Here is a 17,728-nt window from a genome sequence, read left to right as displayed (position 1 = left end):
GGAAATACCTGCGGGCTGCAGGAATGATGACTGAATACAAAATAAAAGTAGGTTCAACAGGAAACCAGAGGTTTCGTCTCTGAATTTTCTTTTTTTTTTTTTTTAAAGATTTTTATTTATTTATTTGACAGACAGAAATCACAAGTAGGCAGAGAGAGAGATTGGAGGAAGCAGGCTCCCCGCCGAGCAGAGAGCCTGATGCGGGGCTCGACCCCAGGACCCTGGGATCATGACCTGAGCCGAAGGCAGAGGCTTTAACCCACTGAGCCACCCAGGCGCCCCTCTGAATTTTCTTTTAAATCTTTTTTTCCTTTAGAGAGCGTGGGAGGCTCAGTTGGCTAAGTGTCTGACTCTTGATTTCAGCTCAGGTCACGTTCTTGGTGTTGTGGGATGAAGCCCTGATTCGGGCTCCACGCTCAGCAGGGAGTCTGCTCAAGGATTTTTTTTCTCCCTCTCCCTCTGCCCCTCCTGCCTAGCTCATGCACACAATGTGCTCTCTCTCTCTCAAATAAATAAATGTATCTTTTTAAAAATATACATCATTTTTCTTTCCAAACATATGCATAAGGATGCCTGGGTGGCTTAGGTGTCTGACTTTTGGACTCACCCAGGTCTTGATCTTGGGGTCGTGAGTTCAAGCCCCACATTGAGCTCCACACCCAGTATGAAGCCTACTTAAAAAAAAAAAAAAAAAAATGTGGGATGCCTGGGTGGCTCGGTTGGCTGAGTGTCTGCCTTTGGTTCAGGTCAGGATCCCAGGGTCCTGGGATCAAGTCCCTTGTCAGGTTCCTTGCTCAGCAGGGAGCCTGCTTCTCCCTCTGCCTGCAGCTCCCTCTGTTTGTGCTCTGTCTCTCTCTCTCAAATAAATAAATTTTTTTTAAAAAATGCAAAGTACTGACCAGTCAACGAAGAACTCCAAGTAACCTTCATTTGGTTTCTCTAGCTTCGGTGTCCCCATTTCTGCTTTCACTCCCACCAAGATGTCTGTGTGACCCTGTAGACACATGCAAGAAGGGGAGAAGGGTCCTCACTCAGGGCAGGTAGCCAGATACCCAACCGCCAACCTCCTCTCCCAGACTAGGCCCCTGGGGGACTCTTTTAGGAGCACTGCAAAGCAAAATGGGAAGTGGCCCTTTGAAGAGGTAAGGGGCCCTTCAGATCTGTACAGATGCCCTCCCGGAGTCTGGCTTCGGTCTTGGATTCCCTGGAAAAATATGCACTCCCGAAGCCCAGAGGGGACCGCAGCTGGCTCCCTAGGGCCTGCCTGTCCTCCCCCAGGGCATGGCCTGTGGCCACAGGGTACTCACCAGCTTGACCCTGGCAGACCCACTGGTGTTAGACACCACGTCGGTTTCTACTTCGACACATCGGTAGTCCTCACAGCCACGGCCATCCACACGGAGGTCCTCCTAAGGGCAATAACCACAACCCTAATACAACCAAAACCCAACCACCAACAGACATCTAAAATCATGCATGCCATCTCCCCCAGGAGAACTAGGCAACACAGCATTGCCCCTCTCTTAGCAAATCACCCAGAATTCTGTCCTTGTAGTGAGGAACAATATTAGTATTTTCCACATGAGAGAATGAAGACTCAGAGAAGTAAAGCCATGTATCTGAGGTCCCACGACTGGTGAGAGCAAAGCTGGGTTTCCATCCAGGCCCAAACGGGGGCAAAGTCCATACTACATCTCACGACCCCAAACAGGCACATGGAACAGACAAAATCAGAATGAGAGACAAAATAAGCTGGCGATTCCCAAACAGCATCAGGAAGTCTATGCTGTCAGAGTTACATCTGCCCCAGCTGTGCCCCCCCAAACTTAGCAAGATCTACGCCGTGGACAGCCAAAGACATCCAGTGCTTCTCTTCTAAAGCAGGCATTGTCGAGAACAGGGACAGCGCGCTTTGGCCCGAGGGCCACCTGCTTCTGTGAAACACTGTACTGGAACACAGCCACGCCTGCTTCACGCTACGATGGCAGAGCTGAGCGGTTGTGATGCACATCTAACCTGCGAGCCCCAAATCTTCACTATCCAGCCCTTTATAGGAAAAGTGTGCCAACCCCTGCTACGGAAGATGGCCTTCAGAGTGGTCTGCGTACTGCCTACCCCTTATCTCCGAGTATTGACTTCTTCCGTGATCTACGTCCATCAGCATAACTCACGGACATCTGCTCTAGGCTGCGGCTGTAACCCAATACTGTCCTTACTTACGCCGTTGCTCCAAGTGTTCCCCATTTGGCCACTGGGGGTTCCTCTGGGTCGGTTCCTGCATTCTTTCAACATGCCTGAAATCGTTTCCAAGCACATCTTTACCTCTGACAAGACAGGATGTTCCAAGCCTCTGGTATTCTCCCTGCCCCGGCCCTGGGATCAGCCCTTTCTCCAAGGAGTCCTGGTTCCTTTCACTGAGGAACCGTGCTTCAGAAACCAGGATCTGGCTGCTCAGTAAGTTCACTGCCGCCAGGGACCCACTGCTTCCAGAACTTCCCGGCAGACCGAGCTAGATGACATCTGCGTACGCTAACCCACAGCTGCGCTTATTTCTGAGTCTGTCCACGTAACTGTCGAAAGGCCACGTGTGCACGCGGAGAGTTGGTTCTAACCTTCCTCCTTGTCTTATTGGTAACTTCTTTCTCAGAAAGGGAGAAACCTGGCTCTCATTATCTGCAACGTATTTATGTATTTGTTAAATCCTGAGAACCAAATTTACACGGAGGACCGTTCTTTTCGTCTCCAGCCTTAGAGTGCCCACCCGGAATCCTGCTTCCCAGTGGTCCTCCCCATCCTTCAGTGTGGCTCTACTACTCCCCCACACTGTGAGTTTCATCTGTAACTGTGCTCCAGGGCGGCTCCCTCATATCCCGGCTACTTTTAATTACTCATTTACTTTTCTGGTATGTGGGCTATTGCCGCGACTCTAGGATTCAAAGTTATCAGGAAAAGTGTACTCAGGGAAAGGCCGCTCTCCCCTCGCCCTATTTTCATGCCCCCTTCTTTCTAGCTCTTTCCCACTCACCCCAGGCAGTCTGTTTAATTGCTGGTTCATCGTTCTGTATCTCCTTTGCACAAATGAGCAGATACATGAATTTATATCCCTTTCTTCCTTATATGAAGAGTAACATGCTATAGACACGCTTTTATACTTTGCTTTTTTTTTTTTAACATTTAATAATACATATGCAGGCAATCACTACACATCAGCTCATGGAGATCTTCCTCATTCTTTGTAAACATTTCTTGAAAGCACTCTTCTTTCAGAAAAGGACTCATTAGCTTTGTCAGATTCTCAAAGGGGTTAATGCTCCTCAAAATGTTTATTATTTTTTAAGATTTTATTTATTTATTTGACAGAGAGAGAGAAACCACAAGTAGGCATAGAGGCAGCAGAGTGGTGGGGGGTGGTGGGAGCAGGCTCCCTGCTGAGCAGAGCCCAACGTGGGACTCTATCCCAGGACCCTGAGATCATGACCTGAGCCGAAGGCAGAGGCTTAACCCACTGAGCCACCCAGGCGCCCCATCTCCTTAAAATGTTTAAAAACACTGTCCTAAAGTATGTAACTGAACCAAATTTACCTTTAAACTGCCTGGCTAACCGCATATATGCCTGACATTTTTATTTGGAGACACTGAAATCCAGCAAAGCATTGTACTCACCCAGCTCTGCCCTTCCACCCTGTTTCTACTCTTGCCCTATCCCCCTCCTGTTAATGCAGAGAAAATACACATCACTAGACAGCCTGAAGTTCCTCTGAGGCTCGTCCGCTCTCCAGGCCATCCCCTTCCTGGAGGGAGTCTCCATCGTGAGTCTGGGGAAGACCAGTACTTGAAAAGCAACAGAAGTTCAAGTCTAGGAAATGAACCTCCGGGGCGGAACTCCATAAAGTGATTCCTCTTCCCTGGAGGATCCCAAAACTACATAATAACTGCCTCTTGATGACCCCACCCAGAGAACAGGAAAGGCTTCCTAGGTTAATCTCTGATGCTCCATCCTCCCAGGTGTGCCCTGTGAGGAAAGTGAAAACAGGCCCAGAAACGTGATTTACGAAGGCTACCCCTGCCTGAGCTGCAGGTCAGGTGCAAGTGTGAGCAGTGACGAGGACTCTCTTGGTCATGGGCTCCAGGCCTGGTCTCGCATAACTAGCTGCCTGATCTAGGACAAGATGCTTGAAACTAGTACCTCCTTTGTTAAAAGATGGACATTGAATCAGAAGGCCTCAAAGGTACTTCTCTAATTCTACAGATCCATAAATTAAAACAGCCACAATTACTTGCAAAAACTAATAGGAGCTATTCTCTAATGGGCGTTTACTATATTTGGGATAACGCGATAGGAATGCTACACAGCTGACACATTTAACTCTCACAATAACCCTGTAAGATAGCTTTTTTCATCCCTTTTACAGATAAGGAAAGAGGATAAAAGATGCTAAATGTCTGGCCCCAGGTCACATGGCCAGTAAGAAGCACTTGAACTCCAAGCCAGAGCTCTTAACCCACAATTCCACATGGTCCTCTGCATTCCGGAGGGTCTCTCCACTGGGCAACAGGAGACAGCCTCCCTCGAAGGGTGAACTGCTGGCTCTACCAGTTGGTCACAACAATGGAGAAAACAACTCTGAACGCAGGGAGGCCACAGGTGACAGGGCTTCCAACTATGGCTTTAAAATATCACTTTTCTGGAAAGATTTAGTCATTACCCTTTGTAGTGACAATGCCCCTGTTCCAGGATGGAAAACCAGGCCTCACCAGGTACTGCCTTTCCAGCCTTTAACTCACTCTCTGCACTCTTAATCTCGAATAACAAACTGAGGGATGCTGGGGGGAGGGGGGTGGGGTTATGGACATTGTTGGGGGGGATGCTGTGGTGAGTGCTGTGAAGTGTGTAAACCTGGAGATTCACAGACCTGTACCCCTGGGGCTAAAAATACATTATATGTTTCTTAAAAAAATTAAAATTTTTTTTTAAAAATCACTCTCTGTTCCCTGAAGAAGGCTCACTGGGAAAGGCTCAGGTGACAAGTAAGAGATAAACAAAAAGCTATAAATTTTCCTTCCCAAGGATGCACGCAGTATATATTTTTTTTTCATAGAAAAAAAGCACCGAAGAGAATAGGAGAAAAACAAACCAAAAACAAACAAACAAACAAACAAATTAGTCCACAAATCATTGCACTCAGGACTATTTTTTTCTTAAAATCCAGCTTTCCTCATAAAAGGCTTAAAAATTACCCAAACCGGGGCGCCTGGGTGGCTCAGTGGGTTAAAGCCTCTGCCTTCGGCTCAGGTCATGATCCCAGGGTCCTGGGATCGAGCCCCGCATCGGGCTCTCTGCTCGGCGGAGAGCCTGCTTCCCTCTCTCTCTCTCTCTCTCTCTCTCTGACTGCCTCTCTGCCTACTTGTGATCTCTGTCTGTCAAATAAATAAATAAAAAATCTTAAAAAAAAAAAATTACCCAAACCTGCTTGTTCTGGCTCAGAGCCAGACTCCCTACCAAAATGTTTATTCACCAGTAGTACCCGGAAGCAAGGGAATTAATCCATGTGTGACCATTTAAACAGGGGCTGCCCCACAGCAAAAGCTCCATCCAAAAACCCAACAGAAATGTCAACAAATGCTGGACACCGCCATGGAGTGATGGGACAGGGTTGCCCTTCTCTGCAGAGGGGGCTGGGACAGCTCCCGGTTGACTTTCCAGTTGTTTCTTACCCAGTCACAACATCTCTGCCAACTGGGTGTGGTGTGGTGTGGTGAAGTCCTTTCCAACCCATATGTATATATGTGTGTGTATAGATATACACACACACATATATATATTTAATATATTATTTATATATCTATTTTATGTACTATATATATATATATATATATATATATATATTTAAAGATTTATGTATTTATTTGAGTCAGAGAGAGACAGAGAGAGAAAAAGAGCATTCTGGGGAGAGGGACAGAGGAAAAGAAAGAGAGAGTCCCAAGCAGACTCCCCACTGAGCATGGAGCCCAACGTGGGGCTCCCTCCCATGACCCTGAGATCACGACCTGAGCCAAAACCAAGTGTTGGATCCTCAACCAACAGAGCCACCCACACGCCCCTCAACCTGTATTTAAATCTCTCCTGTCACATACCAGCTTTGTGACCTTGCGCAAGTTAACTCCTCAACAGCTTGGAGTCCGTCTCTTCATCTGGAAAGCAGGAATCACCCCAAGTTTACAGAGTGAGAGGAGAATCCAAAAGCCAGGAATCATTTAGGGGACCCTCAGCACACTGTAGCACACACTGTAGCACACACAAGTGCCTCCTGCACAGTTCCCTTCTCCCGCTTCCCACCTATCCGCTATCAGCTCACTGAATCCTCGAAAACAAGCCTGCAGGGAGCTTATGCATGAGGAAGGTCACTGAGGCACCCATTTCGCTGTCCACGGCAGAGTGGAAGGACAAGGGACTCCACCCAGAAACACTTGTCTCAGACCCAAGTAACCCAGTCCTATCACTCGTTAAAGGAAGCTGACAAGTCGGCTCTACTAACCTAACATGCTTGGGAGAATTTAGACTGTGGCCTTGGCAGTGAGGTTAACCCCCCATTACCTTCTTCTGACCTGTCCAACACCTCGGACCTGCTACAGAACGGAGACTAGAACACTTCTCCTACTAGAATGCAACCCCACTTAGGAGAAGGACCACATCAGATCCGGCTCTGCAGGCCATGGCCCAAGTCACAGCAGGCAAAACCAGATGTCAGTCCTCGTTCACCTTCCGAGTGTACTGAGTAGTCTGCAATTCGAGGACGTGATTCTGTTCCCTTCACAGAGCACCTGGGTGCAGGCTTTTCGTGCCATGGGCCCGCAAATGGGAAGGGCACAGGACTCAGAATCAAGAGTCCTGGGGGTTGCCTCCAGCTTTGCATGGCCGGGTTGAACAGCTGAATACTGACTGTTCCGCTTTACAGCTAAGGACCCCAGTGTCAGCCTTGTTCCCCCTTTTTTGTGCTGTTCTGCCAACGATGCTTACAATGAAAACTAGAGCCACAGAAAAGAAATGGAAATCATCAGCTGAGCTACACCTCCCTTCAACTGCCAGGAGAAATTCCGTAAGACGGCTTTGACAAAGTCCAGAGAGGAATGCCTCTTGGTGGGGCTCATCCATCGCTAGGGCCTGGTCTGAAGCCTTGAAGGCCAGTGTCATGTCCAGGTCACGGCCACAGCACCAAGAAGCAGGCCTGTGGGAAGCCTACCCTGCCTCTGGCTCCACTGAGGCCACGTGACTGAGCCACGGTCCACGTCCAACAGCCAGAGCCTGTGGTGGGGGTGTTTGACCCCACGTACAATCCGGAGAGCAGCCTGCTCCTCCGGCATGAAACTGACTCTCTCCTTGGAATCTGATCTCTGACCCGGGAAATACTTAAGAAGGGAGTTCAAGAGGAACTGACAGGTCAGGTACAGAGGGTGGCCAGAGCGACCACGTGAAAGAAAGGCCAGGGTGGGGGACGGGGAGGCGGTGACAGATTTTTTTGCCAAGATGAAGGGAAGCTGGACAGCAAGTGCTGCAGAGAAGAGATACACTCCAGGAGAGCGGAGTGGAGGTGTCAACACCGACATAAAGACGAGCGGAGAGCCACACAGACCACTTGGTCCATGGTGGAGCTGCCTTGGGACTTTCAAGCCCTTGCCACAAATCTGCTTTTTCTGGAGATGATTTAATAATCTCTAGCCCTCAATTGCCACAGGCTGAACCGCTGGCGGGGTCACTGTGAAGGCTGGGAACACAGTGTGCACAGTTCAGCACAAAGCCACACTTCTGACGGAAAAAACAAACTTGAAAAAAACCCAACATCTCTTCGGCGTTGACCACCTGCCAGGCACGCTGTATTTCCCCATCTCAACATTTCTCACAAGCCCATTCTGCCCACCCACCCCCCACGATGGATACAGTCTCATTTTACCAGAGGGAGCTGGCTCAGAAACTCAGGTAAAATCGCTCTCACTGTGAATGGCGCGGCTGGGAAAAGGGCTCCGCTTTGTCTGGTTCCCAGGTCCTCCTGCGAACCCAGTAGGAGACCACACGACCTCAGGTTGGCAGGAGCAGGGACTCAGCAGCAGACTCTCAGCTGGACCAGGCCAGTGGTCCACCGGTAGGCCAATGTCTGCTGGCGGCATCAAAATCTCCTGACACTTTGTGAACACGTCCATTCCCAGGCTCCAACACCAAAGGTAGAGATTCAGAAGGTCTGGGCAAAGCCTGGGAATCTGCATTTTGCAGGTGAATGAAAGGTACTTCAAGACTTCAGAATCACCAGGCTGAGATGGAGGTCAGCTGTGTCTCCTCAAGAAGAAAACGCACACCTAGCCAGTTGCTCAAACCCAAAAGAGGGTAAACCCTAGATTCTGCAAATTCTAAAATCTGCCCCCCACAATCACTGAGTATTGTAAATAGAGAAAAAAACAGTTTGAGATACGAGTCGGTAAAACAAAAGCTGTACAAAGAAAGGCAAATACAGTTCTAAAGGAATTAACGAAAGTGGGAACGATATGGGGCGTCTGGGTGGCTCAGGGGTTAAAGCCTCTGCCTTCGGCTCAGGTCATGATCTCAGGGTCCTGGGATCGAGTCCCGCATCAGGCTCTCTGCTCGGCAAGGAGCCTGCTTCCTCCTCTCTCTCTCTCTCTGCCTGCCTCTCTGTCTACTTGTGATCTCTGTATGTCAAATAAATAAATAGAATCTTAAAAAAAAAAAAAAAAAGCAGGAAAGATACTACTTGGAAAGATAACAATACAGTATATACCATGAACTATTTAAAGTCTAGAAAAATGGAGTGTGGGAGGGGGCAGTGTCCAGAACGTCCCCTCTTCCTTCTTGTTGCTCACATGCTTCCAGATGGAAAAAGAAAGAAAGAGAAGTAGAAATAGGGATTCTCTCTGGCCCTTGCTTTGGGAACCCTATTTAAGGACCAGACGACCAAGGCTTTCACTGCAGTAGGAAAGCACCATGAAAGTCAGGTACGGGCTCTTGTGATCACACAGATCTGGATTTCTGTCCCCGCTCCACCACGTACTCTCTGTGTGACCATGGACCCTGTCGGAGCTCAGTTCTTCATCTGTAATATAGAGATAATAATACTCACCTTCAAGCCAGTTTCAAAGATTCGATGACATAAAAATTATAGTATGTGCCTAACCAGGGTGGGACACCTCAGCCTTCAAAGGGTGACAGGGAACCTAACAGAAACCAATCCAATCATATACTAAGAATACTGATGGATCAACCTTTCCATTGATCCTGTCCACGGATCCCTTTGATCCGCTCCCTTGGATCCATTCTCCATCCTTCTCTGGCCTCATCTGTGCACCAGGTTATCTCCTTCTCAACTACATCACCTGTACTCCCTTCACTGTCTTGTGGTTGGGTCTAGCCAATGAAAGGTCCAAAAGGAGATGAGACAATGCTTCCCGTCCCCCCTCCCTAACACCCCAAACCGGGGCCACATTTCTGACAGCGCTTTCATCTGGCCAAGCCTACGGTGTCTGTTGAGCAGCTCTTCCTCCACAGTTGTAGCTATCACTGGCATCTAGTAACACAACTGCCTCCCTCGACCCTTCAGCCTAGGGGTAACAGCTCCTCCCTGTTGAGATGAGCCATTGCTCATCTCTGGGCTCCTCAGTATCTCTTGTCAATTACCTGAAACCCACCCACACCACTATAAATAGTGGCATCATACAAGTCTCCTGAATTATCTGAATGGGATTCCATATTCTGCCAGAACCTAATATGATTCATCCTCCTTGCGGACAAAATGCTTTCTCTCAAGTGTGCCCCATGCTCCCAGTGGCCATTTTTGAGCCTAATGATTCTGTCCGTCCTTTCATCTGACCCAAGCTGAAGCAAGGACATTTTTCTCCTGATGATGTTGGAACTGAACTAGAAGGGATGGCTTCTTATATACAGAGGAACCATAATCCCAGGAGCTGAGAGGTAACCACACTCCTCCTACCATGTGGCCTGAGAAACCACAGGCCAGTCTGAAGAGAGGTAAGAAAAAGCAGAGGCGTAAAAAGCAGCAGAGATAAGCAAGGGAGAGCCTGAAGATGACCCCGAATCCCTAGAATAACACTCACAACCTTCTAAAGCATATTTTTTGTGCTTGAGTGAGTTTGTTGGTTACCATTACTGGCAACTGACTCCTCAACATACATTGTGAGGTTAATTTCAACTGCTTCCGGGTCACCTCTGTGGTTCAATTGGTTAAGCGTCTGCCTTTGGCTCAGGTCATGATCCCTTTTAAGACCTGCCTTACAAGTCCCACATCAGGCTCCGTGCTCAGCAGAGAGCCTGCTTCTCCTTCTGCCTGCCACTCCCCCTGCTTGTGCACGCACACTCTCTCTCTTGCTCTCTCCCTGGCAAATAAATAAAATCTTTAAAAAATAATAATAATTTCAACTGCTTCTAATGACCACCAAACCAAGACGAAATATCCCTGAAATAGTAAAGGAACCAAAGGCTGAAAGGAAAGGGATGACAGATGCTAAAACTGACCATACTGCACAAAGGTGAAAAGTAAAACAAACAAGCAAAAACACAAGTAGGTCTACAGACACAAGAAAGAACAGAATTCCAGGGAGGTACCGTATAAGGTGCACTGCCAGCACTCAAAGACCAACAAAACAAAAGTTGAGGTGATTTTAGAACTGAGTCAGTGGAAACCCCATAGGAAGCTTAATCACCTGCCTTCTGACCTTTATTCAGATGGTGTCAATGCTATTTCCCTTCTCCATAAATATAGCAAATTTGTAGCCAACACTAATAGTCCTTACAAAGAGATTTCTTTAAAGTCAGTTACTCTGGGGTTTCCTGGGTAGCTCAGTTGGTTAAGTGTCTGCCTTGGGCTCATGCCATGATCCCAGGGTCCTGGGAAAGAGTCCCGCATCAGGCTCCCTGCTCGGTGGGAAGCCTGCTTCTCCTCTCTCTGCCTGCTGCTCCTATGCTTGTGCTCTCTCTCTTTCTCTGTCAGATAAATAAATAAAATCTTAAAAAAAAAAAAAAAGTCAGGTACTCTGCATGGCTCCATGATACACAGAGCAGAGCATTTACCAACAACTGTGGCCCTAATATTAGGTTCGTGGTACGGATTAGATAGAGATTTAACTTTAAAAATAAAAAGAGGGGTGCCTGGGTAGCTCAGTGGGTTACAGCCTCTGCCTTCGGCTCGGGTCGTGATCTCGGGGTCCTGGGATCGAGCCCCGCATCCGACTCTCTGCTCTGCAGGGCGCCTGCTTCCTCCTCTCTCTCTGCCTGCCTCTCTGCCTACTTGTGATCTCTGTCTGTCAAATAAATAAATAAAATCTTTAAAAAAATAAAATAAATAAAAATAAAAAGAGTGCCCAACTGACCTCCCTTTTAAGACCTGCCTTACTCAAACAATCTCACAGAGTACCCACTAATCGCTGGACAATAACTAGGTTTTAAAAGGACCAAATGACAGATCACTACCTCGAAGATCCATGAGAAAGGAGTGACTGAGCCTCCAAACCTCCAAACCCTCTAGGATCAGGCATCTAGCCACCTCAACAACCTGATCTACCACCACCACCCCCAGCCCACCCCTGTGGCTTCACACCTCCTCCACCTGAGAGCCTGCAGATTCAGAAACTCTTCCTCCAGAAAGGCTCAAGCCTATTTAATGCTTAAGCATGCTGAGAGCTCATTTCAAATGTTATTTCCTTAGGGACGCTTCCCCTGACTTCCTGGACTAGATCAGGTCCCTGACTTCTTCTTCGTTCACAGCCATCAGTACAATTTTACATACAAGCACACAAATAGATCTACAATTTGTCTCCTCCTTCTAGCATGGGAACTATATAAGGGCAGGATCCTTCTCATCCCTTGAGTCTAGCTTAGTTCTAGGTCAAATGAACGAATACGGAGTCCTGAAAACACAAAAGAGGGACACTTGACATGGATTTAAGGGAGCAATTCCACCTCCTTAGGGAAGACTTCAGAGCATCACAGTCCCCAATATTGTATAGCTCCTTTGACCTCCACTAACTATACCACTCCCTTAGCATATATGTTACATTCCATTGCCTTTACTTTATTCATCTTTGAAATAATAAGGAAATCAATGGCTGAGGGAAAGGGGATGCCAGAAGCTGAATTTGACCATACTCCACTGTATGTGAAAAGTAAAACACAAAATGATTAGGCCTCTAGAGGCAAGAACAGGATTCTGGTCAGGTTTCACCAAGACGTCTGGGGATGTCTCTAACCTGGGTAGGTTACAAACAAGAAGGACACACTTGGCTTTCCTTGGTAGCTCATTACACCCAACATTCTCCAATCTCACTCAGGAGTGGTCTTGGCTTCAAGGGCAGAAAACTGACCACAGAAGATCTGAATATAGTTACAGCTGCCTCTAAGGATCTTAATAATCCACTGCAAAACTAAGTGCCACTGGCTGTAGAGCTGCTTTTTAAACATTCTTCCCCCTTTATTTGTAAGGGGGAATATATGTAATATATTTATTTATATTTCCAAAGCGCTTTCCCCTCATTGCCTTCTCTCCCTGTGCTTCCCAACCACGAGGTAAGGAACAGCGGGCCAGAAGCCTCCCGCCAACCCCCGTTTCCTAGCAGAGAAAAGTGAGGCTCGGCCCAGGGATGCGACTCCCTAAAGCTGAAAAGACGGCCCTGGGGGCGGTGCTCCCTCGCTAAGAAAAGGCCTCAGGGACCGCCTTCCCACCCAGGTTGGGAACCTTGTAGACGCGGCAGGTTTCAAGTACGCACACAGCCCTAAGTGCACCCTCGCGGTGGGATCCTAAAGAGACTCCCGTTGCAGGCTTCGGGCTGCAAACGCCGGCCGCAGAGCTGTCTAATGACCAGGTAAACCCAGAACGCCGCCTGGCAGCCTCCTCCCGAGGGAACCGAGGGCGCGCCGCCACCCGCAATGCCAGGGGAACCCGATGGCTGACGCCGCGGCTCAGCTACCTGAACGCCGTGCACGATATACACCTTCTCAGCCTCGCTCAGCGCCACCGACGCCATGCTGCCGAGCCGCTCCGCTCGTCGCACGTCATCTGCTCGCGTCGCCCCGGCGCGGACAGCTCCCCCCCCCCACGCGCCCTGCGTCATCAACCTGCGCGGCGGCCGCTCCTGCAGCCACCGCCGCTGCCGCCACCGCCGGCAGCTCGATGGGCTTCTCCTGCGCGCCGCCCGGTGTCTGGACGAGTCCAGGAAGCCGCGGCGCCTCGTGCCGGGGAGCCATCGCTGCAGCCCGAAGCCGGGTTCCGGGTCGGGGGCTGCAAGGGGAGGCGACGGCGGCGGCGGCGAGAGCCCCACCGGGGGCCTGGGACTGGGGAACTGCCTCCGGCTTCACGGTCAGTTGGGAGGGGGAACTGGGGTTGAGTGAAAAGGCTGGGATGAGGCCAGAGGCGCGGGCCGGGGCCGGAGCTTAGGACTTGTAGTGGGAGAGGCGCGCGTCGCAGTTTGCTCAAAGCCAGAGTTGAAGTAGCAGAGCGAGTGTGTGTGTGTGTGTGTGTGTGTGTGAGAGAGAGAGAGAGAGAGAGAGAGAGGAGAGGAGAGACCTGAGAGAAAGAGAAAGGTCCTGAAAGGGAAACCGACCGACCCTGAGCGAGGGGAGGCGGATGTCATGATTGGCCTGAGGGGCTGTCTCCTTGCTTTCCTCCCCTCTTCCCCCACCCCCATCCCTCCGTCCCGCATTTCCCTAGTCCCTAGGATGTGTGAAAAGAAGAGGCGGTGAAGCCCTCTTTACTTCGTTCTGGGTGGGGAGGGTCCGGGCCCGGAGTGAGTGCCCAGTAGTCCCAGGGCGTCCTCACTCCACCCCAAGGATTCCACCCCTGCCCACTCTCTCGGGCTGACCAGACGTGACCCTGAACGTTGCAGGATTTCCCCTTGCCCCAGGTGGTCGCTGGAGCATTATCCCAAAGAGAGGAAGGGGCAGAGTCTTGGTAGCTGGTGCTGGCCAGGGGCACAGTGTCCAGGCGTCCCCAGTGCTTCCCAGTGATGGCTGGAAGCCTCGGCTTGATGGTGTGGTCGCTGGGAGCTGTAGACAGCTGCGTGGGGGCGGGGGGCGGGAATCCCAGCCCTGGCCGTGGCCAAGTTGGAGTATGCGCCTTGGATATCCAGAAGGGATACCCACAAGGTGAATATAGGGTCACTGCAGGAACCCAATAAGGCAAGGCAAGATAAGGTATGGTACAGATTTTAAAGAGGTCATGTGGATAAATGGGGGAAAGTTAACACAGAGTGACTGAAGCAAGGGTGTCTGATCACTTTTCCAAATGTCCCTCTTTTAAGGAGACTCCCTGTTCTGAAAAGTGAAAATACAGTAACCCTTGACAGCTTGATCATCTGAAGAATGTATTTCTTTGCTAGTAGCTTCGATACTGTCTCATAGGTGACTATTGAGAGCTTACTAGGGATGGGCTTTGGGCCAACTTTGGAACACTAAGACAAATAAAACACGATTTCTGCCCAGAGTAGCTCCCCAGGCAGAGGGAAAGGCTCTAGGGTCAACATAACCACAGAACATGGTTAAGAACTATAGTGGTGGCACCCATGAATACAGTGGGATTAGGGAGGTGGGTCAGAGGAGGGTACAGGGAAGAAGTACCTGCCCATATTCTTAAGCTGTAAACTCCTGGGTTCCAAAATAAATAATCACTTAGTAGACTGGACATGAGTTGCTTCTTATGTCTTCATTGTTCTCTTATAAGTATACCTATAGGGAAGACATCCTGCAGGGTTGGACTTGGCCCTCCAGGGAGACTGGGAGAGGTGAAGCCGGAAGGCTTTTCTTCCAAATGAAAGCACAGGTGCCCCACCTGTTGGGGCACATAGGAATCTTTGTGTGGTTGGACACCTGGTTTCTATGTGAGGAGCTTTGTTTGTGATGAGATAATAAGGCGCTGCTGATGTTAGAAATGATATTCTGTTCTAGAGATTGCTCAGAAAGTAAAGACTCTGAACATGGAGTTTTAGTAGCTAGATAACTAAAAGAATTGTAGATTTTAAAAGTGGCAGCAAATGGACAGATCAGAAAAGACAGAAAGAGTCTGAGTTGGATATCATGGAATCATCTTTATATAAAGATCTTTCAATATGTCTTTGAAAATATAGAACGCAAACTTGAACCATTCCCCTGACAACTGACTAAAGGTTCCTTGCTGGAGAAGAGTTGGCAGTATTTGCTAAATAATTTTATGAATGATGTCTGACATGTTAGGCTAAGTAGGTCTGAGAGGTGTAAACAGCGGAATGTTTATTTTCAGTTCTCTACTAAAACAATGACATGTTCAGTAACCGTTACGTATCAATGCTGGCAGAACATTTTTTATCATGTTTGTTGTGATAATGCATTACACATTTTTAAAACTCATAAATTCAGAGTTCTTTTTTGGTTTATTGAAGCAAGTCAAAGAAGGCATGTTAGCCAGAAAATCAAGAAGCCAAGAATAACACCTTAGTCTATAAAACCAACATATTTTTCTATCGTCAGATTCTTGGGGGCAAGGGTGGGGGGGGCTATGTTTCGTAAGTCTGTCCATTCTGAACCTCTTACTATGTAAATTTTATTTAACATTAACTTACGTAGTGCTTATTAGGTGCCAAGCACTGTTCTAAAACACTTTACAATGATTAACTGATTCAGTCCTCACGAGAGCCCTATGAGGCAAGTACCATTATCCCTATTTTACAGATTGGGAAGCTGAGGTGCAGAGAGGTTGATTGTCTTGATCAAGTTCACAGGTCACATGACTAAAAAGTGCCCGAGCTGGGGTTTGAGACCAGGCAATAACTCCCATACCTGCACTTCTAACCATCCCCTTATGCGGTCTCCTCACCAGACTATACTTGATTTGCCCGAGTATTCGGTGAAGGAGGCCTGTTTAGTTATGGAATTGTTAACTGCTCTGTAGGCTGTAGTTAGTTTTTATTCCAAAAGCAGGGAGTCTGTTCAACCATAAATTCACATCCCTTGACTCCTTCTTCTAAAGGAATGTCAAACATGGTGCGGAGGGGACGCTCGCTATGTGTGTTTCAGCCTCCCCTTTCGGATAAGGGAAAAGGTTACATACAAGCCAAGTGGAGCTTAACTCAGAGTAGCTGAGAAGAGCCCTCAACAACAGAGAAGGCTGTTGGATCTGGGACGGATGATGGAGCGAGGCATGGAGACCCTGATGCCAACCATGTGCCTTACTCCCAGAATAGACATCTAGAAGCTCTTCAGACAGGAAGTATTTGTTTGCATGCCTGTGAGTGTCTAGTGTTCTTGTGGACTCAGAGAGATGGGAAGCTGAAAGCACACCTGCCTAAAAGGAGTTAAGGATTTGCTATAGCTGGAGAGCCCAGGCACTCAAACTAGCACATAAACAAGACAGTGAAATAAAGTGCCCAATTGAGCCAGTGTGGTAATTAGACGTGAGGCCGACCTGTAATAAGGTGCTAATTGTGCAGGCCAGGCATCAAGGATGAGAGGTAAAGAGCTGCTATTAGCCACTAACAGAAAACAATGACATTACAGAGGTGGAATAAATCTGTCCCACCTAACCTTGGTTAATTAAAGCAGTAAAAGCCAGTTACAGAAGAGCTTGGGGCAACGCAGAGTCCGCGGTGCTGAAGTCGCAGGGATTTCTTGAAAGACCAGCAGGGGAACATCTTCCCAGGCTCAAAGAGAGGCAGCCAAGTGCCAAGCCTTTACCTTTGCATTTTCACAATTAGCCCAAAACTGCAGAAAAGCAAATGCGAGTAACTTATTTTCCCTATGGATCTGTTTCCTTTAAACACTTTGATTTGTCCTGCCTGTGCCGTGTCTGAAGAAACACTCGATATAAATAACCTGTCAGTCATGCAGGCAGGTCTGTGGCTGTGCTGCTTTTCCAGAAATTACAACTCTTAATTACAGTGGCAGAAAAACTGATAGGACTCCATCAGTAAAGCTTATTCTCATATAGAGGAATGGTCTTCGTGTCTGTTTCCTTTTGAGAAGGTAGCAGGGTGCTTCTCACATCTTTCATTAGGGCATGTGTGAACAAAGGGTTGGGGGGGGTCACATATTCTGATTAGCAAGCCTGGAAATACTTAAACACGCATACCCATGCTAATAGCCCCCGAATCTGGATAGAAATGGAGGAGTGAAGTCGGGGTATTGACCTGCTTGGGGGGAAGGGGAGAAGCAAATGCCACGCTGCCTCTAGTTTCTTCTTGTGTTTGTATGTTTTTAATCACTTGCTTTCCTCTTTGGAAGCAGATTTCCAGAGACAAATGGCCAGGTTATTCCTGCCTCGCAACTGCGAAGGTAAGAAGGCTTCAGTTCCCTGTCCCACCTGATTCAGTTATCCATCCAAGAAATGCCAGGAAATACCAGGAAAACTCCATCTTTTCATAGTCTCCTCCAAACTGTAAGCTTCCTGGTATGTAGAAACTTGGCAGTTGAACTCTGGATGTTTCTGGGCTACCTGAGACAGGCATTTCTCCTGGTCAGGGTCTGTGGGGACAGAATTTCTTTAGGTGGGATAAATATCTCACCTTAGAAAAATAAGCCTAGTGGGACAGATGCAGTTCTGGCCACAGTTCTGTTGCAGCAACTTCTAACGTGGCTGTGGACAAAGCGTACATTTCTAAACTGAGAAATAGCAGCAAAAAAATCTAGAAAGGCAAGATGATTAGGAAGATAAGACAAGATCTTTTGGCACAAAGACTACTGGGTGTCTAT

General features: G+C 48.3%; 2 protein-coding genes across 5 annotated transcripts in view; one reads left to right on the top strand and one right to left on the bottom strand.

Moving 5' to 3' along the window:
- The window catches only part of LOC111144192 (exosome component 7), a 35,582-nt gene extending 22,457 nt beyond the window's left edge, over positions 1 to 13,125 (bottom strand). Inside the window, exons 1-3 of one of the 2 annotated variants that reach the window (XM_022498397.1) lie at positions 12,982 to 13,125; positions 1,308 to 1,409; positions 900 to 994 (exon numbers count right to left, since the gene is read on the bottom strand). In XM_022498397.1, coding sequence (XP_022354105.1) covers positions 900 to 994; positions 1,308 to 1,409; positions 12,982 to 13,125 — 341 coding nt within the window. The remainder of the gene's footprint in view (positions 1 to 899; positions 995 to 1,307; positions 1,410 to 12,981) is intronic. The other variant, XM_022498398.1, reaches the window with a different exon arrangement.
- A 46-nt stretch (positions 13,126 to 13,171) lies between these two features.
- LOC111144065 (zinc finger DHHC-type containing 3) overlaps positions 13,172 to 17,728 on the top strand; it is a 52,510-nt gene continuing 47,953 nt past the window's right edge. For all 3 annotated transcript variants that reach the window (XM_022498157.1, XM_022498156.1, XM_022498158.1), the window contains exon 1: positions 13,172 to 13,370. The gene's annotated coding sequence lies outside the window, so the exon portion shown is untranslated. The remainder of the gene's footprint in view (positions 13,371 to 17,728) is intronic.

This window comes from Enhydra lutris, unplaced genomic scaffold (genome assembly GCF_002288905.1).
Source record: "Enhydra lutris kenyoni isolate GAN:26980312 unplaced genomic scaffold, ASM228890v2 scaffoldscaffold10, whole genome shotgun sequence".
Lineage (NCBI taxonomy): Eukaryota > Metazoa > Chordata > Mammalia > Carnivora > Mustelidae > Enhydra > Enhydra lutris.
Note: the sequence above shows the minus strand (reverse complement) of the source record. Positions and strands in the feature narration are given on the sequence as shown.